At 57.7% G+C, this 22,130-nt stretch overlaps 1 protein-coding gene across 2 annotated transcripts in view; it reads right to left on the minus strand.

Annotated features, from left to right (window-relative positions):
• The window catches only part of TMEM132C (transmembrane protein 132C), a 115,150-nt gene that overhangs the window by 11,079 nt on the left and 81,941 nt on the right, over window positions 1–22,130 (minus strand). For both annotated transcript variants that reach the window (XM_077761725.1, XM_077761726.1), the window contains exon 3: window positions 14,259–14,402. In XM_077761725.1, coding sequence (XP_077617851.1) covers window positions 14,259–14,402 — 144 coding nt within the window. The remainder of the gene's footprint in view (window positions 1–14,258; window positions 14,403–22,130) is intronic.

Below are 22,130 nucleotides of genomic sequence, written 5' to 3' on the forward strand. Positions count from 1 at the left end.
TTCTGTTTCCACGGCGTCTTCATTTCCTGTCTTGGTCCGTTCGGGCTGCTGTCCGGGAACAGTACCAACGGGCGGGGGTTAAAGAACAGAACCTGGTTCTCACACTTCTGGGGGCTGGAGGTCGCAGATGACGAAGCCAGCAGTGTCGGTGGGAGACTGTCCGGTCTCGTCGCTGTGTCTTCACATGGAGGAAGGGGAGACAGAGGGCTCTGAGGTCTCTCCTAGGAGGTCACGAAGTCCATCCCCGAGGGCTGCACCCTCATGGCCCAGGCACCTCCCAGAGGTCCTACGTGGTCAAAGCATCACCTTGAGGGTGAGGGTCTCAACCTGGGAATAATTTAGTGCATCCGCCTCGGTGCTAACGCCTCCCAGCTTCCTCTCAGAACCCAACTGCTTATTCAAGGTCTCCACTTGGATCTTAATCAGCATCTCATGTAATATGTTTAGAAATCAAACTCCTGGCTTAGCGGTTCTTTGGTTTTTTTTCCTGCTTAGGAGCCTGGGGGCTGGAAGTAGAAATTAAATTCAGATACAAAAACTCAGATCTACATTCCCTACACTCCCGAGCACATGTGTGTACTTGCTCTGCTCACACACAAGAGTGCACGGTCCTGTGCAGTAGTAGTGCCTTGTTTCACATCTGCGCGGCACCTTCCTCACGCGGGTCCTTTCTGGAGCTACGGGCCGCGGCCACGATCCCGTTGCATAGACGAGAAAGTGGGGCTTGCTGAGGCGGCGGCGTGCCCGCGTGGGGCGGTGGGGCGAAGGCCGGCGTCTGTGAGCAGCGCTGCTGCGGGAATCGGCCGACGGCTGGGACCGTGCTGCCTTCCCAGGTGGCCTCCCACGACGGGGCTTGGGGTCGCTCTTTGTGCCACGTGGGTCTTGGGTCACCTCCGTTCCTGCTGGCGGGTGGGCAGGGACAGGAAGGGGCTCACGGAGGCGGCTGGCCAGTGAGCCTGATAGGATCACGTCCACAGCCTCTCCACGAGGGACCCCCGCCCCAGTCTCTTCATTTACCCCCAGGGAGCCTGGGGCTGGGTCAGTCCCAACCTGGGCAGGGAATGGATGCTACGCGCGGCCCAGAGGACGGCATGACAAAGGGACTCTTTTCGAAGGTGTAGACAGGACCACGGGAAACCGGCAGGTGATGGCTCAGCCCGCGAGAGGTACAGGGATGGAGGGGTGAGGGGCATCCTCCAAAGTCCGCGTCCACTCGGGGCCTCCGAATGAAACTGGTCTGGAAGTGGGGTCTCCGCCGACGTACTGGGCTGACGTGAGGTCATTACCAGCCCGGGGGGCGGGCGCCAGAGGACTAGAGTCTGCGTACACAGAGGCCAGGACGCAGACGCCAGCGCTCGGAGGTGATGTGGGGACACAGGGAGACGCGGGGAGATGTGGCCACGAGGAGCAGCAGGGACCGCAGCCACCGGGAGCTGGAGACCTGACCCCCGGGCCCCTCAGAGGGAGCGGCCTCTGGCCTCGGGGGCTGTGGGAGAACAGCACTGCCTTCAGCACCCCAGTGTGTGGTCATTTGTCACGGCAGCCCCGGGACACCGGGGCACGTGGCACCACCGGAAGGGCCAGGTGGGGGCAGCTTGCAGAACAGCATGGGCTCAGCCAGGTCAGGGGTGCCACCTCGGGGAGCGGGCACCTTGGTGGACAGTGCAGTCGCTGTCGACCCGCAAGCTCGCTGGAAGGGCCCGGAGGGAAGAGGGCACTGGCCTCTCTCCTCGCCCTGCCCCTGTCTGGGGACCCCCTCCGGCCCGGCCCACGGGGAAGCGGGATGACCAGGGCTCGCCCCGAGCAGGAGGAGAGGGCAGAGGGATCCGAAGGGACATTGCCAACACGGACAGCTCGTCTCCACCTGGAAGGTGCCGTCTCCACCTGGGGCGCACGCTTACAATGGAGTGTGAATCCCAGAACCCTGTTAAACTCTGGACAAACCCTTAGCGGGGTACAGGCCCTTCCCCGCTGCACGCCTGCCGTCCGCCCCGTGCGTCGCCCGTGCGCCTTCGTCTGTCCCCTGTGCCCCGGCTGCCCTTCCACCACCTTCTACCTTCTGGTTCTCAGCTGGCGGCCAGTCCCCGCAGGGGACATCGGACGGTCCTTAGAGCTTTCTGGTTGTCACAACCAGGGAGGGCTTGTCACAGCCGGAAGATGTGCACTGGGCCTCTAATGGCTGAAGCCAGTGACCCCGCCCCGCACAGGACGGCCCTCAGCAAAGGGTTAGCAGAACCCGAATGTCGACGGCGCTGAGGTGGAGAAACGCTGCCTTCCTAGGACACCAACTTCCCAGAGGCTCTTTCTCTGACATTTGCATTTAAGATCACAACTCCCCGGCCCCTTCCCTGCTTTATTCGTTTATGGCTCCCCCCCCACCCCCAGTGTGTCACCTATTTATCGGGGTCAGAATTTGTCCTCATTCTCTAGAACACAAACTCTAGGGCCACAAAGCTTTTTGACTGTTTTGTTCAGTGTTGCATCCCTAGTGCCTAAAATAGTACCTGGTGCTCAGGTGTGGGGCTCACCACACACTCCCTACCCCAAGGGCCACTCAGAGCTGCCGGCTCCCCCTCCCTACCCCTACTGCACCCAGGTGCATGCACAGACGCACACACAGGTGTGCACGCACAGGTGCACACACACACACAGGTGCGCACACGCACACAGGTGCACACACAGATGCACGTATGCACAGGTGCACACATAGGTGTACACGTGCACAGGCATACACACAGGTGCATATATGCACAGGCATACACTCAGGTACACACACACACAGGTACACACATAGGTGCATGCAGACACAGGTGCACACATAGATGTATGCATGCACAGGCTTACACTCAGGTGCACATACACACAGGGACACACACAGGTGTACGCATGCACAGGCTTACACTCAGGTGCGCGCGCACACGCACAGGCTTACACTCAGGTGCACACACACACAGGTGAGCACGCACAGGTGCACATACACACAGGCGCACACACAGGTGTACGCATGCACAGGTGCACACACCTACAGGTGCACGCACAGGTGCACATACACACAGGCATACACACAGGTGTACGCATGCACAGGTGCACACACCTACAGGTGCACATACACACAGGTGCACACACGCAGGTGCACACACCTACAGGTGCACATACACACAGGTGGACACACAGGTGCACACAGCTACAGGTGCACATACACACAGGTGCACGCATGCACAGGTGCACACACAGGTGCACGTACGCACAGACACATGCACAGGTGCACACACACAGGTGCGCACACACAGGTGCACGTACGCACAGGTGCACACATAGGTGTACACGTGCACAGGCATACACACAGGTGCACATATGCACAGGCATATACTCAGGTACACATATACACAGGTACACACATAGGTGCATGCAGACACAGGTGCACACATAGATGTACGCATGCACAGGCTTACACTCAGGTGCGCACGCACACGCACAGGCTTACACTCAGGTGCACACACACACAGGTGAGCACGCATAGGTGCACATACACACAGGTGTACGCATGCACAGATGCACACACCTACAGGTGCACGCACAGGTGCACACACAGGTGTATGCATGCACAGGCGCACACACACAGGTGCACACACCTACAGGTGCACATACACACAGGTGCACATACACACAAGTGCACACACCTACAGGTGCACACACAGGTGCACATACACACAGGTGCATGCATGCACAGGTGCACACACACAGGTGCACATACCTACAGGTGCACGCACAGGTGCACATGAGGAGGAGGTTTTCACCGGTAATTGCACGCCCTGTCACAGCGGCAGCAAGCATTTGCCGAGTGCTTACACTAAGCCAGGAGCCACTTTAAGAGGCTCACGTGGATGATCTCACCGAAGCCTTGCCGTGAACACACGAAGTATCTACTTTATCTTTTTAGTCATACCCCTACTTCAAGTGAGGAAAGAAGGCACAGAGAGGTGATGTAACTCGCCCAACATCACGCAGCAGGCAGGCAGTGAGCCTGCCCTCGCCCCGATGCCCAGCGGTCTGCAGAGAAGAAGCTGTTTGGTTTTGATTCTTCCTCTTTCCTACTGCGGGGGACTCCCCTTCCCGCCGATCGGGAGCTGGCCACGTGACCAGCTCCGGCCAGGAGCACGCGGCCAGAAGCGACAGCTGACGGGCCCGCTCAGGCCGCGGCGGTGCTGCGTGCTGCGGGCAGTCTCCGTGCCCTTTGCCGTGAGGCGCTTCCCCGGGGTAGGTGCCACCTCTCAGCCTCACGCCGGGGCGAGCCCCAGGGAGCCCGGCCCGGCCCCTCGGCGGTCAGCGGCAGCGCGGCCGAGCCCACAGGCCGCCAGACGGGCTGCGCACACAGTGGCGCGAATCCGGNTGTCGGGGCCCCGTTCCTTCCCCGCCACTGTCTCCCGCGGGGGCTGGCGCTGGCCGGCACTTCTGGGCCGAGGTCTGCACACCTCCCTTCCGTCCCCTTCCTGCCCCCTGACGTGGCCGCCCACCGGGTGTCCCACGGCCGCAGAAATCTGTTCAGCGAGAAATCGCGCCGTTTGCAGCTGCCAGTGCAGACCGCGGCCAGGACGCGGAGTCGGCACACGGTCCGGCTCGGGAATCCCGTCGTCCCCGAGGCGGCTGTGCGGGGCCAGGCCTGGCCCGGGTGGAGGAGGCTGGGAGGGGAGGCCGGGAGGGGAGGCCGGGAAGGGAGGCCGGGAAGAGCCGCTGGGAGGCCAGGCCGTGACACTGGCCAGGGCCCTCGGGCTCCCGTGTGGGGACATCACCTGCCCTGAGCTGCTTCCTTCGTCCACCGAACGAGGACCCCTTCCTTCAGCAAAGTCCTCCTGAGCCCCGCTCCGCCCCTGGCACGTTCGTAGGTGCTGGAGACGGGACCAGAGGGGCGAGAGGCTCCCTCGGGAAGTCACGTCTCGCGCACACCTTACGGCCACCGACGAGAACAAGCAAAGAACTAACTGCAGGTGACGCGCGCCGTGAGCACGGTGACCTAAGGACCCACGGCAGAGACCTCTCGGGAGGGGACGTGTGCAGAGTCCTGCCCGGCGGGAGGCGGCAGCCCTGAACATCTGCGGGAAGAGGTTCCAGGAGGAGGGAACCGATGAGAAGAGCTAGCGTGTATTAAGTGCCTGCTGTATGCCGGATTCTGTTCTGCACGCGCATGTGCTTTTGTCCCCACACAAACCACCTCACAGGTGAGGAGACTGGGGCACAGAGAGGCTGAGCCGCTGGTCCAAGGTCACACAGCTGGTGGTACTCGGACGTGGGTGTGAAAGCGGTCGTCTGGCTCCAGAAACGCTCCTCTTGTTTGTTTTATGATGATCTTTGCCAAAGTGCTCAGTGAAAAATGATCTCAGCTCTTCCACTTTTGAACTGCACAGAACGATGGATATAAAGACATTTCCCGAGGTCTGAGATGACACGGTCTTCCCTCCGTGACGCGCCCGTTCCGAGGCGCACAGACAGGAGACTTAACACACTCGGTTCCTGTCCTTTCCTCTTGAGAGGTCGCCCTCACATACTTACGTGCACTAACTCGTGTGGTTTTAGATTTTTTAAAATATTTGTTTTTGAGAGAGAGAGAGAGAGAGAGGGAGAGCACAGGGGAGGGGCAGAGAGCGAGGGAGACACAGAATCTGAAGCAGCTCCAGGCTCCGAGCTGTCAGCACAGAGCCCGACGCGGGGCTCGAACCCACGAACCGGGAGATCGTGACCTGAGCCGAAGTCGGACGCTCAGCTGACTGAGCCGCCCAGGCGCCCTGACTCGTGTGATTTTAGGAGCAGAGCTGAATGTTTGTCAGCTCGTTCACTCCACGAACATTAGGACGCGCATAGTGTTTTCTGAGGGAAGAAGCCTTCTTTGACTCTGAGATGCTACTGAGTATCCTGGATGCGTCAGAGTCCTACGTATCTGAGACGAACACCTCGATGTTCTGACATTCGCACGCACCGTGGAGAGATCCAGCTACACACTGCACCCGCCTCGGACACTATTCCCATCACGGGTGTGGACGCATGTGTGCTGAGGGCTGAAGTTAGTCTCTATCCTCTTAGCAAACAGGGATCTGCGGGGGGTCCTTGCTTTCTTCCAGTGACGTCACCCAAAACCCAGAAGTCGTGGGATGCAGGCCCCGAGGCACGGAGCAAGCCGAGGGTGATGGGGAGGGCGGCGCACAGCTTCTCTATGAGCTCCCAGGCCTGGCGGAGCTGCCCCAGGGGCCGGAAGCAGCGGCCGTCACCCACACCGGGTGCTGTCACCTGGCACTGTCACCTCTGTCACTGGGAGGGAGGAGAGGGGGGGTTCATCACAGGGGGGCCCAGGCAGCGAGGATGGAAACGATGAGGCCACACGTTGGAGGGGGGCCCGGGGAGGGGGGTCCGGGACCACACTGTGTCCCCGCTGGGAGCTCGGGGCAGGCGGAGCCGGAGGGCCAGGGCGTCTGAGGTTCACGTGAGTCTGCTGTATTTCCCTGTCGGGTGTCTTCTTCTGGGCCTCGTTTCCCTCTAAGCCTTCTACACACCAAGTGTCTGTCTCCTTGCTGATTATCCGGTGGCTCCCACAGCCACAGCCAACCGCTCTTTTTTTTTTTTTTTTTTTTTTTTTTAAATGAGGCCAAATTGTGAAATAGAAGGAAGGTCCTGGGGCGGGAAAAGGTCGGGTGACAAGGAGTAAGGAGATGGGGGGGGAGGAACCCCTCTCTGGGCACCTGTCCTTGTCCCCGGCCCGTTTCATTAGGGGATCATCCCCTCCTGCATGTCCGTCCAGAGGTTTGGAAGAAGCCCCGCGTCCAGCCTCACGAGGAGGGTCATGTGACCACGCCCTCATCCGAGCCTTACATTCTTCCAGTCCCGGCGACTGGCTGGAGGGTGAACACGTGAACTACTCTGGCCCCGTCACAGGGCATCTCAGGAGCTTTTCAGGCCCGACAAAAGGCCTTGCTCATTTCTGCTGAAATCCTACACGTAAAAACAGGGTTTTTTAGCCGCTCACAGCCATCCTGACTGAACAGCTTGTCTGAGAATTCAGCCAGCATGAAGGAGCCAAGAGACAGAAACGTAAAAATACTGATCGCTTCATTTGAACCCCTGGATCCAGCCATTCCTGAAGCCAGGGGTCTCTTACTGTTCAGATAGAGGAGCCAAAAGTTTCCCTTTTTTGCTTCATTCAGTTTGGGTGATGTTGTCTTTTAACCAAAATCAAGCTCTTGGATGCAAGGGGCAAAGCCGTGGTGGGCATCTTCTGCTGCACGGACCCATCTGCACGCACCGCTTCCCCCCTGCATCTCAGCAAGGAGGACGCGATGAGGCCCTAGGAAAAGGGCACGGTTGTCACGGGCTGACGCTGTGGGGCCGTCACTGATCCTCCAAGGGCAGCGCTCCTCGGGAGGGAAGGTGGGAATGCACAGAGCGAACTGAGCTCCAGCTCACACACCAGGGGCGTCCATCGGCTTTCCTGCCCCGACATCTATGTGTTTTACTTGCGGTGAGAGTTTCAAAACTATTTTCATAGTGATCCACATGCTCGGTCCCTGGGCTTGGGAGGGTCTTGCCCTCCGTGGCAGGAAGTCGCTGGATTTTTGATGGAGCCAAGGTAGCGTCTCCTCTCTGCCGCCCTTGAACCTGGGAGGCTGAGGACCCCCGGGCTCCAGGGACTACCATCTGGGGGTTCAGCCTCCTGCAGAGGCCGAGGCCGAGCTCAGAGCACACACTGATTTCTGAATCCAGGAATCCCGACTTCCGCGTACAAGGCCATTTCTCCCTCTACGCGCAAAGCCAATTTGAGAGCCTCGATCACTCAGGAAGCACGTGATCCTTGATAAAGTCATGACGGGCCACCGGGGAGGCTGCTGCCCAGACCCAGGGCTCAAAAGACAAGCCACGTCCATGGCTCCACTCCAGACTCCCCAGCCCGCGCCCCACGGAGCTGGCCAGAAACGTTTCCTCAGCACCGAGGCCGTTCACTCGCGGCTGCAGGGTTCCGGGGGCTTCAAAACTGCCGCTGGATCCCAGATCCCTCAGGCAAATCCAGACAGAGCCTCCCTTGGCTCCACTAACATCTAGCTCATAAATAAATGAGCGTATCTTCTGCAAAAGTCTCTTATCAGAGCAAGTTATTCTTCGTAGTGTAAGACCGAGGGTCGGGGCATCCGGCTCTGTGCCGGCCGGTCCCGGGCATTGATTCCGGTCCATCCAGCTCCCGGAGGAAGGAGCGTGAGGCATGGCTCCCACCGCGTGAAGGCTCTGCGTCTGTGTTCCCGAGCTTTCTGCGATGTGGGAACGTCCTGTGTGCGCCGTCCAGAGAGAGGCACTAGCCACGTGTCAACAGCACAACCAGGGAGCGGAAACGTCCACTTAAGTCAATTTAATCAATTAGAACAGCCACACATGGCAGGCAGCCACCGTCTTGCACAGTGCAGCTTGAGACAAACCTTAACAACTGTCCGGGAGGGCAGCGGCGTGCTCTCAGACTCGCCTGTGCACACGACACGCCTCAGACCATGGGGGCCCGGGGAGGGACCAAGCAGACCTGGGTTTGAATCTTGGCTCTGCCATTTCCTGGCTGTGTGGCCTGAGGCAAGTCGCTTGACCTCTCTGGGCCTCAGCTTCCTTATCTGTCAAATGAACTTGTAAGAGTGTCGACCTCAGAGCTGCCGACAGATGGTCTGGGGCACCGACGTTTGGGCCCGGATGATTCTGGGGGACCGGGACCCTTACCCACACTCTTGGACTTCAGCCACCAGATTCCAGCAGCCCCTCTGTCTGAGTCACTACCCCCCCCAGATGTCTCCGCCCATTGCCCCATGTCCCCTGGGGCCACGACCAGCCCAGGGCGTGTACCTCTGCCCCGGGTCTCAGGGGACGCCATCACGAACGCGCTGTGCTGTCCCATCGCCGCGCACAAGTGCATTAGATCGCCGTCCGGCGGTTTCGCAGAGGACGGCCCCGGAGCTGGAGCGAGAGGCCGGCGGCGGGCGCACCTGAGCTGCGCTGGGAACCCGGGCAGCAGGGATTCCGGTGCCGGGAGCCTCCGTGCAGGGAGCGAGCCTCTCCCCTTGGCAGGGGAGACCCCGCTGACCGCAGCCTGACGCCCGGGCCCCTGCGTTCCAGAAACTGCTTTGGGATCGTTGGTTTGCTTTCACCCAGAGCCCCTGGCTCTTGGGGCTGGAGATGCTTCTCCCAGAGCCCTCAGGTGCGAGAAGCACGGTCCCCTGGCCGGGGCGCCACCCCAGGGCCTCGTAGGCCTGTGACCTCTTGGTGCTAAGGGCCCAGCCCCCCAAGACTCAGAGCTGGACGACCAACAGCACGTGCAGGAGAGAGGGCATTTCGGGCCCACGGGAGCCGCGCCCAGGGGAACCCGAGGCCTCTGCCCCAACGGGGTGGCCCTGCACGGACAGGGGTTATCACGGGCACCCAGTCACGGGAGACAGGGCGCTGGCCACCCCGACGCAACCCCCTTAGCTCTGCGCTGGGGGCCAGTAGCCGGGCCGCGCCCAGAGGTCGGGCAGGCCACCCTGGAGGCCCAGTAAAGGGACTTCTGTAGACGATGCCTGAAATCTCGGCATCGCCAGCCTGTCGTGGGCGCTGCCTCGCCACCTGTGGCCCAGGATTCCCTGGGGGAGGCGCAGGGGGGCTGCAGCCGCGGGAGCACAGGGTGGGGCGCCCAGCCTCCCCTCCCGAGGTGCAGCTCGGGACACAGCTACGCTGGGCACACGTGTCCTTTCTGGAGACCACTCCATCCGGGGTGTCCCTCAGGCCTCCGCAGATGCCCAAGGTGCTGACTTGTGCACAAGTGTGGGCGGAACCGCTCCAGGGGGCCGGGGGCGCCGGTCGCCGTGACGCGGTCTCCTCGCTGCCCCCACAGCAGACCCCTGCCCCTCACCGGCACGCTGCTCTTCTGCCTCCTCAACGGAAATCCACACAGACGCTCGTGGACGCCCCATGGCCTCCCGCGCTCACAGTCCGAGGCCTGCGAACCCGAACGCAGAGCGCCCCCCACACTGTGCCTCAGCTCCCACGTGCCCACCAGTCAGGGGCGCTGGGGAGGCATCGCAGGCGCGAGGAGGGGCGGACACGACGGAGTGAATGCTGTGGCACTTCTCCGCAAGTCCCGCCAGGACAAACCACCCTCCTCCGTGTGTCCCACCCACGTGGAGGATCACGGGTAGCAGGTGTGCGTGTGTGCATGCGTGTGTGAGCACAGGTTTGCCAATGAAAAAACGGTGGCTAAAAAACGCGTGTATGACATGATCCCATTTTTTAAGAAATTGTATCTGTACGTAAGGATATACATAGATGTGTCAAGAGACACGTGAGAAATGATCACCGAACCGTTTTAATAAGAGACCACATCTTGTAGGGTTCCGTTTATATGAAATGTCCAAAAAAAGGCAAATCTGTAGAGACGGAAAGTAGATTACCCGTTGCCCAGGGCTACGGGTGGGAATGGGGTTAACGGTAAGTGGGGTGATGGAAATTTTCTAAAACTGGGTCATGGTGATGGTTACTCAACCCAGGAAGTTTACTAAAATACCACTGAACTGAACACTTGAAATAGGTTGCAATTCTGATTTTTTAAGCAACGCTCTGCACACCACCTAGATTACACCTGAAGGCGCTCCGTCTGCAGCCCCCGACTTACCGCGTGGGGCCATCGAGGGGAATTGCCCGAGCTGACCAGGGTCAGGGTCCCGTCCTTTCCACGTGTTGGCTACCAGGTCAAGTGCTTCACTTGATTAACACCCAATAGCCCTCACAGGGCCTTCTGACTTATACCGTGACCGTCCCCATTTTCCGCAGGAGACCGGCTGGCGGAGGGAACGTGTGAGTCGTCCAAGACCGCACAGCCCGGAAGGGCCAAGCCAAGGCGAACGTTTCGGAAGAAACTCCCCGCGGCGCCCTTGAACTTCGGCGCATCCTACGAAGCCTTGACTGCCGTTGTCCCAACGGTCTTGTCGCGGGTGTTTATCTTGCGAACAGCCTCGGTGGCAGAGGTCGTGTCCCCTTGTAGAGCAAAGGGCAGGCACGCTTGTGGGAAAACGTATCAGGGACGCTCTCTCTCTCCGGGGAGGAGGGGCGGGCTTTCCGCCTCGGTCCATCCGGCTCTGCTCCGACAGAACCCCACAGACGGGGCTCACACAGCAGACCTCGCCCCTCACAGCTCCGGAGGCTGGACGTCCCCCACCGAGGAGCCAGCACGACGGGCTCTGCGGGCAGCGCTCTTCCTGGCTCGTCCTCACGCCACCCGCGAGCGAGCTCTGGTGGCTCCTCTGTTCCTGAGAACACCAGGCCCACCACCAGGGCCCCCCGCGAGCTCATCTAAACCTAATCACCCGAAGGTGCCACCTCCTCACACCATCAGTGGGGGAATCAAGGTTCAACATATGAATGTGGGGACACATCAACACTCAGCCCACACGCTGCCTTTTATAAAGGACTCGCGTCCCCTAAGCCCAGCGCGCCTTTCTTACAACAGAGCCTGCGGACGCAGGTGTCCCGGCGTGGCCCGTGGCTTGACCGCGTGGGGGAGGCACTCAGGTACCTGATGCAGGTAGTCCCCGCCCAGGAGTCCCGTCTCCTGCCAGCAAACTGCAGGCCGGGCTGTCGGCGTGCACTCGGTGGACCGCACAGCCTTCAGTCCAAACGGACCCCGCCGCACCTGCTGCGTCCGCGCCCTGGGACGGAGCTCGAGCGCCCAAGCCCGCGCAGACCTCCCCCTCCAGCTCCTCGGGACGTCACGCGGCGCCGTCAACAGCCGGGGGCGCCCGCTCCAAAGCCGTCCCAGGGGGCAACTTCCAGGTCGAATACCTTCATTTCTCTGGAGATACTGATTATATTCCTGGAAATGCCAGCAACGGGCTGCACGGCAAGCCCATTTCAGAGCAGCTACGGCGGGCTCCGCCCACAACCGCGGTGAAACTTGTTTCTGGGGTTTTGTAGCCTAACATGTTCTTATCCACCTAGAAAGGCCATCAGTGCCAAAGGCATCGTTTCAAAGGGTCACACTTACTTATCAGGGGTCATGGCTCTTTAAAAACATATTTTTAAATTTATTCATTTTTGAGAGAGACAGGGACAGTGCGAGAGAGGGAGAGGCACAGAGAGGGAGAGAGCGAGAATCCCAAGCCGGTTCTGTACTGTCGGCGTGGAGCCTGAACCCACGACACCGTGAGATCATGACAGGAGCCAAAATCAAGAGTTGGATGCTTAACCCACTGGGGCCCCAGGGGCCCCAGAGGTCCTGGCTCTTAAGGGAATCACAGATCGGTAGTACAGACCGACAGTCACCAGGGATCGGGCACGTGATGGTGGCCGGGGCAGAAGGGCTCTAGCTCCAGCCAAGAGGCTCCTCCCCACCTCGGCCTCCCCCAGGAAAGTGGGGGAGATTCAGCCACAGGACGTGGGGTGATTGTCGAGCCAGAAACAGAGCACGCTTCTCAGTGGAAGAAATTTTGCCCACTAGGGGACGTTTCGCAAAGTCTAGAGACGTTTTGGGTTGTCACCACTCAGAGCGTGCAGTGGGCATGTCTGGATTGGGGTGGAAGGCAGGAATCCATCTAACGCACAGGACAGCCCCCTAGCAGAGAATTATCTGGCACAAAATAGCAGCACAGAGCCGACTTGCAAAATCCTGCCCCGGGTTCGGATCTTAGCTGTCCAATGGCCAGGAAGCCCTGGGAATGTAATGGACACGTGCTCTCCGTGGGTTCGGAGAACTGGGCACCGGCGAACATGAAACAGCGTGCTCATAATTTTTACATCGATTACATGTTGACGTGATAATGTCTTTAATATAATGGGTTAGACACAGACATTTAAAACATTAGCTTCACCCGTTCTTCCTTTTGTGAACATGACGGAAGATTTTAAATTACCCGCGTGGCCCGCGTTGGTGCTCATGATGGACACTGTGGGTGGTTTGGAACCATACCCTTCCTCCTCCTGCCACCGGCTTCTTGGGTGTGTGGCTTGGGGGCTGCCCTGAGCCCACAGATCACTTTTGGGGGAACTGGGGAGAGCATCTCTCCCTTGAGATGCCGGCTGCAACAGCCAGAAACTGGTGAGGATAACCCAACATGGCAGGAACCCCCCACGACCGCCTGCTGGGAGGCTATGATGACTTAGACGACTTGCGTGTCGCCCTCCGTCCGTGGCCCCTAGCGCAGTGGACAGTCGTGGCTGAGCGGGGACTGTGGTTCTCAGGGAAGGGTTTTTCTACCCCATCCCCACACTCAGCGGTATGTAAGGCTCTCTTCTCCCTACACCGCAGAAAAGACTCTGATGTGCTATGTGTCAGAGCCTATTTGGGGGGAGAAAAGCATTATCTGGTCACTTGCCTTGGACCTTTATGTTTTCTCCTGGGTGTGTCTGCAGGATTACAAACTGAATGGAGAAAGACCAAACACTTCATTGCTTGCTTGGAAAAGCCCTCGCGCTGTCTCATTCCTGGAGCGAGCATTGTGAGTACATCGCCCCAGCCAGTGTTCGTGGGAAAGACCAAGAATTGGGGTCGTTCCCTCACGAAGCTTAAACTCCAGGGCAGAGATTTCTCTAGGCAAACTTTTCCTTGGAGAGGGCAAAAGAATGAATATTTTAGATCTGCGGGCCGGGTGGTCTCTGTCACAACCACATGACACTCCTTTGGTCGTGCAAAAGCCACCACAGACAGCAGAGAGATCAATCCGAGTGGTCGTGTCCCAATAAAACTTTATTGACACAACAGACAGCGGGTGGATTTGACTCCTGGTTCATGGTCTGCCCAACAGAATAGCAGCTTCAACAGCTCCTGCAAGGGCCAGACTCGCTTTGCAGATGTATTTTATGTTTTGCCCATTGACAGAAAGTTGTAACTGGTGGCCAACACCGGAAAACAGGTGACTTTCACATAAAATGCAATGTTGCGGCTTCTCTTGAAGGGATAGCGATACCGATCTCACGGCTACCGGTGACGGAAGGGGCAGGAGCGGAACGCCGGCCACCCGTCTAGCGCAGGGCGTGCCTGACTTACCGCCGCACCCACTGTGTCACTGGCTTGGCTACCGGAAGTATCTGGGGTCTGAGCTGTGCTCCAAAGCAGACCACCCCCCAAACCGGGTGTGGAGTGATGCCCAAATGGAAACATGTCGTAAATCAGCTGGAGGTGCGCTTGTGTGGTGGGACTTCACGCCTCCCGGGGGCTGACCCTCTTTCGTGAAAGGGGCGCCCATCGTCCCAACCCCGATGAGCAGTGGGGCGCTTACCTTGAGGACATCCGTGTCTGTGGACTTGCACTCCACCAGCTCCGAGATGTCCGTCACGGCACCATCCTCCTCCACAGACACCACCCTGATGGGCAGGGCTACCGTCTTTCCTGTGAGTATGGCGGTGTTCAGAATCTCCGTGTCCTACCGGAAGAACCAGACGGAGCTGGGTCAGGGGCTGATACTCTTGGACACAAGGGGAAAGTTCCCAAAGTAACTGCCAGGCTGTGCTGGTTTGGGCAAGACACCGTAGCACTGACTTTGGGAACTAGGGCCAAAAAAGCCTTTCTTTGGAACAATTTCCCAAGAACATTTAACAATTTGGTTAATTTATGACCTCCTCCTTGGCTTCCAAGTACAAAGTTGAAAATTATTAATTCTTCTTTGGCAGAGAGCGAGTAGAAGGTACGTACCAGGTAGGTTTTGGTTGCAGGCAATGGAAATGAACTCTGGTGAGTCTGAGCAGGAAAGAAGTGTGGTGCTTCCCACCCAGACATCCGCCCATGTCCTAATCTCCGGGACTGGTGAGCCTGTTCCCTTATTAGGGACTGTGATAATAAGAGCCTGTTCCCTTACTAGGGACTATGTGGTTGTGATTAAGTTAAGGATCTTAAGAAGGGCAGATTGTCCTGGATTATCTGGTCCAGGACCCAATGGCATCATGACCTTAGAAGAGGCGACCATGAGGGTCAGAGAAAGAGGAGTGAAGCAAGGACTGAGGGAGAGAGATGTGGGGGGTTTCCAGGTGCTGGAAAAAGACAGACCCTCCCCTAAGTTCTCCAGGGGGAGCACAGCCCTGCTGACTCCTTGAATTCAGCTCCTTAAAGACTCCTGACTTCCGATGTCCAGGACCGTAATATAAGACGGTGGTGTAACAACCGTTGTGTCCCGGGCCACTCCCAGGGTTAAAGGAAGAGATGAAAGAGGCCTTGGAAAGGCAGGGCCCCGATCAGCTTGTAGGACACTGGCAGACGGGAAGAAGGGGCAGGATCTCCAGAGTGGAGCGGAGTGAATGGCTTTGGCCATTTGTCTTCCTCGTCACTCCGCAGATGATCTATCTGAATTCTCTGGGGGGGCGGGGGGGGGATGCGCTGGTTAGGTTCAAAGGCCATCCCTTATCCAGGGGAGGATGTCTCCCCCCGACTCACAAGTCTACCCAGACTGAATCCCACAGGAGAAAGGCCACTATCAGAAGGAGAAGGAATGAAGAGATTACTGCCTGGCACATCAGAGCAACAGAGGGCGTCCGCTACGAGACCAGTGCGTCAGGCCGCTTTTATCCCCGACGGCCACGATCACTAAGCCTTGGTGATGGACACCAGACCGCTGGGGTCTTTTGTGCACACTTTTATGCAGACCAATGCCCTGGGGAGGCCATTCCATCACAGCTATGGGGACCTTGGTTCATCGTGTTCTTACTGACTTCATGCAAAGTGAGTAGCATCACATCTCCCGCACACACAGTGATTTTCAAAGTGATAAAGAAAGCGCCTTCTCTTCTGAGTCTGCAGGCACTACCGGCTTGCACGTTTGGTTTGTGATCCTTCCCTTTATGACCAAATGAAGATGAAAAAGGGTCTGTGGCTTTGGGACATCTATTAACACCTTTTACCTCTGGGCCAACTTCTCCTGAAGTCCCTCTGCAGAATCGCTGCCCCACTTTGAAGCGGGAGTTGGGAGGAAAGAGATTTTTCTCGCTTCTTTCTCCAGGGAAGCCATTGACATAGAAATGACCTTTTGCATGAGACAGGAGCACAGTTAAAAGAGTCATCAGTTATAAGTAGAGTCCCAGCCTCTCTCTGATGCGTATCCAGCGGCCAGCCCTTAAATAAGCTTCTGCCGTGTCTTCTCCTGGGTCCGCAGGATTCCCAGAGCAGGGAATGCAATCTGGCGGCTCGCGCACTGGCTATTACAGATGCTAAGAATACCGTGGAAATTCCCCAAGTCCATTTCCAGGTTCATTACAGGTAATGTGCTCAGAGTTCACACTTTACATTTTCTCTCTCAGAATGTCTTTGGCTAATGGCTTCATTAAGGCAGCAAACTCCACCGTGGATTAATTGTGATTAGCTTCCTAATGGTCATTGCAAGTGTGCACGCACACGCGTGTGCCATGGCCTTCTACCCAGCGCACCCTATCCCTAAACTGAATGACATCAAGATTCAGACTGAGTGGACACTGGATATGTGTTTCTGGCCAAAAATACAAACCACAGGAGCAGAGAATTAACAGTCACTGAGATTCCAAATCGGGGGAAGAAGTGCTGGGTGCCAGTGACTCGGACTGAGTCCAGCGTCCCCATCTGAATCGTGGCCAGGGAGGCGGCAGAGACCGGGGGCCCAGCTGGAGAGGTGTCGGGATGTAGGTCACGCACCGAGTGTCTTCTGGGGTCCCTCCGGGTCCGTTCTGCGCTGCTGCGTTGCACAAGGCTGACTCGTGTGGACAAAGCTACAGACCCCTCGTCTTCTGGCTTCTGGCCACCTTGGGACACGCCACGACATCGTGTTTCCTGCACGGAAACTGTGTGGTTGGTGGGAGTCCTGTGGCGAATCTGGCCGGAGCCAACACGGCGTGTGTCCTCCCGGACTAGAGCGGTCACCACGTTCGTGGAGGGATGGACTCTCTTTTCCGGAAGCAGAGTAACCAGAATGATTCAACACAGGAACTGCTTCGCCAGCCCGAGGCTCCGAACGACGGTGAGGAGGGGCCCCTCTGCGGACCAGCAAGAAGTAAGAAGGCACATGAGAACGGGGGCTGTTTGTTACTGCTGCATGCCTTACTGCCTCCTGACCGATACGCAGGGAGGATGAAGGCCACCTGCTTCGACAGCAGGGACACCCTGTGGTGAGAAGCTCGCTTTTGGGCACTCTTATCTCCGGTACGTGGTGAGTGTTCCTATAAACACTTAGCAAGCATTTAAGGGCATGTTTAGATACTGATTTTTGCCATCCACACTCTCCCTTAATGCACTGGATGCTCATTTTAGCTCTCCAGCTTAGACGTGGGATGTCTTGAGGTCAGGATCCATGTGTGTGCTGTGCACCCAAGGGTGCTCCCCACCCCAAATCCGTATGTCGAAGCCCTAATCCTCAGCGTGACTATTTCAAGACAGGAGGTATCTTTGAAGAGGTAATTAAGGTTACCTGGGGTCCCAAGGGCGACCCCCATCCAATAGGTCCAGTAGTACTGCTGTCCTCATAAGAACAGGAAGGGACAGCAAAGACCCGGGTGTCTGCAAGCCATGGAGACAGGTCAGGAGAAACCAGAGCTGCTGACAGCTTCATCTCAGACTTCCAGGCTCTGGAACCGCAGGGTTCTGTGGATTAAGCCCCAGACCTTCGTATTTTGTTCCATCAGCCCTAGAGGATGGCCCAGGGCCGTATCACAGCCCAGACATTAAGCTGCAAAGCAGGGCAAAGACGTGTCCTTTACCGTGACCCGAGAGGGGTCTGTGCCGTGACGAAGAGAAGGGACAGATTTGTCGGTATGAAGACAGGCACGCGGTTGTGAGGCGGCCACTACTTGTGAGTCTCGGACCCTGGGGGGGGACAGAGGTGGGGAAACACATCACAGGCCGTGTCCTGGTGTCTGGGCTGAGCCGTGGGGAAGGAGCCCTGCTGTGTCCCCAAGGTGGGCCTGGCACCCGAGAAGTGGGAAGTGAGAAGTCCCGCGCCAGAGCCTGTGGTCCCCGAGAACCAGCGGTTTTCAGCTTGGAGTCCACTTTCCTGCCTCCGAGATTGCGGGTTACAGGGAACAGCGGCGGACGTCGTGGAAGCAGGAGGGCGGGGAGACCCAGGCGTGTGGGGCTCGTCGCCAGGTCTGGCAGGAGACGCCCTTGTCTGGCCCCAAGGGCCCGGGGACAGGGCGTGCCGGATGGAGGGGAGCTTTCCTGGGGCCAACACGTGCATGGGTGTGTGAGTGTGTGTGTGGTACACACACGTGCAGCATGTGTGTGCGTGTATGGCTTGCATATGGGGTATGTGTGTGCACATGTGTGGTCTGCATGTGTGGTGTGTGTGCACACATGTGCATGAGTATGGTCTGCATGCACATACAGCGTGTGCATGCATGTGTGCATGTGCGTGTGCATTCGGTATGCGTGTGCACACACACGTGTGGCACCGACACAGCACCCACGCTGTGGCACATGTGACTGGCTGTCCCTCCAAATTCCTTCCCAGTCAAGGCTGATTCACTATTTGAACGAGATGCCGAGGGCGCGATTTCAGTGCATCTGAGTGTATCTCTCTCAGAACCCGCCCCCCCGGCCCCCCCCCGCAGCGGAGCGCCCCCGTGCAGGGCTGGCCGGGAACACGTGTGGCCCCGTGAGCGTGCCCTGTGAGCGTGCCCCGCCCAGCGTCACCGAAGGCCGTGTCCCCAGACAGCTCCGGTGTCCCTCCTGCAAGCTGCAGTGGCTGGGAGAGGAGCCCGCCACCCCGTTCCACGGCCCCCGCGGCTCCACGCGGGCGCAAGCTCTCCGTGCTCCCGGGCACCCCCCTGCCTGCGCTGTCGGCCGCCTCCCTCCAGCCCCTTCCTCACAGGCCAGAAATGGCACGTTCTGCTGAGCAGGATCGATAGCGTCAGGCGGGTTAACTCACTGCCATTTCAGATTTGAAAAGAAGCCCGAGGCTTCAGAGAAAATGCACGTTGTTGTTTTGAGTTGCCCTCAAAAATGTAAGCTGGCCTGGCCGTCTTCGCTATTTGTACAAACCGTATTTTTAATTTTCAAATGAAGAAAGAGCACGGAACTACATCGGAGTGCATTCCACAGACGGAAGGGCGTGCAGCGACCCCACGCTCTCGGGAAGGGAGAGCAGGACGCTCAGCCCCGGAACGCGGTGCCGTGCCCTCCTGAGCCTCGAAACCATGATGCTGGTCCACGTGGAAGGCCACGTGGCACCTGGTTCCATCCACATGACGTGTCCAGACAGCAGACCCAGGCAGACAGAGCATGGACAGGGACTGGGTAGCGGTGGTTGTGTGACCTTGTGAATCTGCTGAGAACCCCTCACTTAGAGGCTCCAAGATGGAGCCTTTATGGCACGTGAACCGCCTCTCGGGACATGAGGAGGCAGCGTGAGGGAGCGGGGCTGGTGCCCCAGGGAGGCCACGGCCTGGCTCAGACCCGGCGCTGCCCCAGGTGCGCCACGGGGTCCCCGCCAACCCAGCCTCAGAGTCTGTTCCCCCTCAGGGCAACACGTGTGCAGCTCCGAGGCCGGGGGTCTGGCCTTCTAAACCGGCCATGGGGGTTCAAACCTCACAGGGGTCTGAGGACGGGACCCGCCGAATCTAGAACATTCCAGACAGGGCAAAAACGACCTTTCTCAAGGCGAGCCATTAAGAGGCCTCGTTAATAAAAACAACGGGTCACATCTGGGGAGCTCTTGGGACAGAGCAGGGGTCACTGAGCACTGTCATCTGTACCCCCAACCACGGAGCAGGTAGTCTTACTACTCCCGGCCCACAGATGGGGAAACTGAGGCCCAGGGCCGATACAGTGCTGTGTTCAGGGAGCGCAGCACAAGGGTTTGAACACGTGTCCCCAGGGGCTGAAACACCTGTCTGGACAGTGTAGGGACAGAACGACCCTGTCCTGATTCTGCTTCTTTTCTTGCTACTATTTAAATCCTCCAAGGACCCGTTTCTCGGCTGTGAACTTGGGGGCTGTTTAGCACCGTCGTGAAGATTCCATCTGACAGTGTTTACACGCCTCCCGTCAGGGCTCGGAGCAAAGTTGGCAGCTTGTCAGCGTGACTGCGGGTGTGTGGGGTCAGGCCACGAGCCCACGGAGGCAAGACCACGCCTCCATCCACGTGTGTGTGGGGGGATGGGAAATAAAAAATGGGATGAGTGTGGAGCAAGCACCCAAACCCACAAAACCCGAACGACAGGATATTAGCACCTTCTGTGTTCGTTTCAGATCCTTTCCCTCTTGTAAAAGAGAGAAAACGGGGCTCCTAACTTTGAAATCTCCCTGGTCATTTGCTCCCATCCAGTCTCCCCATTTCCCTCCCCAGAGGCGCCTGCCATCGGGAACTTGACGTACATCGTTCTGGTGTGCGATTTCAGACTTTTATCACATTCCCGCACGAGGGAAGGAATCGCGGCCACGTCCCTCCACTTACGGTTTGTACAAACGTGCGCTTTACACGGGCTATACCAATATCCCACACCAGACTTCATCCACTTATTTATTTTCTTGCTCACTGTTACGTCTTCCTGACTGCCCACGTCCACACGGCCGAGCCATGGTCTATGCTGACATCCACATCTACACGCTGATCCAATTCTGTCTGAAAGAGACCTAGGCGTCCATCAGATGCCTTTTCTGTATTTTACATTTCCGCACGCCCACTGACGGCAGTTCAGGATGTTTCAAACTCTGCCAGGACAAAGACGTCTCTCTCCTTCTGTGCACGTGCTGAGGTTGCCGGCACCTCCTGGTGCCCGTGGAACCGCTGGCTGAGGGGCACACACGTTTTCCCCTTGATCCTGCCGTACCGCTCTCTGCATGGTCACGCTCTCCTCTAAACTCTGAGCAACAGCACGTGAGAGTGCCTTTTCCTGAAATTCTTGCCAATGCATGGGTGATTAGGTGTCAGCCTGGCCAGGTGGCAGCCCCCAATTATTCCATCAGACACTTATTTGGGCACTCCCGTGCAGGCATCGGGTAGCTGTGATTAACGCCCATAATCAGGTGACTTTCAGGAAAGCAGGTTATCCTAGAGAATCTGGGTGGGCCTGGTTTAATCAGCTGAAGGGCTTTAGATGCAAAGCGGAGGCTTCCTGAGGAAGAAATTCTGCCTGAGGGCTTCAGTTTCAGTTTGTGCCCCAGAGAGAGACAGACTGTGGATCTGTGAGATCTCTCCCTCTCCCTAGACCAAAAGATATACTCATATGTGGACATGGACACCCTATCTATCTATCTATCTATCTATCTATCTATCTATCTATCTATCTATCTATATCTATATTTATTTCTCACCCTCCACACTGCACTGACCTTCTAGAACGTGGGTCAGTGGTGGGCGAGCATGGCTGTGACCGGACAGGAGTCTAGAGAAGCTACCGGATAGGGCGAGGTATCTCCGGTTTCTATCCAAACCCTTTGTGAACATGCAGTAACTCCTAAATTCAGGCTCCCTTCTTTCCGCCTGTGGCCGGAGGGGCAGCCACTCCCGTGAAGGGTATGAGGTGAGCCAGCTGCTCTCAGATCGTGCGTTCTCCCGTCTGGCGTCGAGGGAGAAGCAGCAGAGGAGAATCCTCCCCCTTCCCGGAGGAGGCACAGAGCCCGGCGTGCCGTTGGGGTCCCTCCTCCTATCGTAGGCTGAGTTTCACATCCTCCCTGAAGAAGGCAGCGTAGAGCGAACTCTGTGCGCAGCAGGTCTGCTATTTACTGATTCACAGACGATGCGGGGGTAGGGATGACAACCGGTGCCGCTTCTTGGAATTACGTTTTAAAACTTTAATTAATTAATTAAGAGATTTGCAGGAGGGCAAGGTATCTATGCCAACCCTGCAAATAACCTTTCACAGTTCATTAGACATTTGCAGGCTGATTAACAAGATTCAGGGACCAAATCCTGCCCCTGGTGTGTTTTTATACAGACTCAAGAGTCAAGAATGATTTTTGTTTTCTGTCAAGGCTTTAAGAAAAAGAATATACAAGGGGCGCCCGGGTGCCTCAGTGGGTTAAGCGTCCGACTTCGGCTCAGGTCATGATCTCACGGTTCGTGGGTTCGAGCCCCGCGTCGGGCTCTGTGCTGACAGCCCTAATCCTGCTTGGGATTCTCTCTCTTCCTCTCTCTCTCTGCCTCTCCCCTGTGTGCACACGAGCTCTCTCTCTTAAAATAAATAAGCATTAAAACAAA

This window comes from Crocuta crocuta, unplaced genomic scaffold (assembly GCF_008692635.1).
Source record: "Crocuta crocuta isolate KB4526 unplaced genomic scaffold, BGI_CrCroc_1.0 scaffold862, whole genome shotgun sequence".
NCBI classification, from domain to species: Eukaryota; Metazoa; Chordata; class Mammalia; order Carnivora; family Hyaenidae; genus Crocuta; species Crocuta crocuta.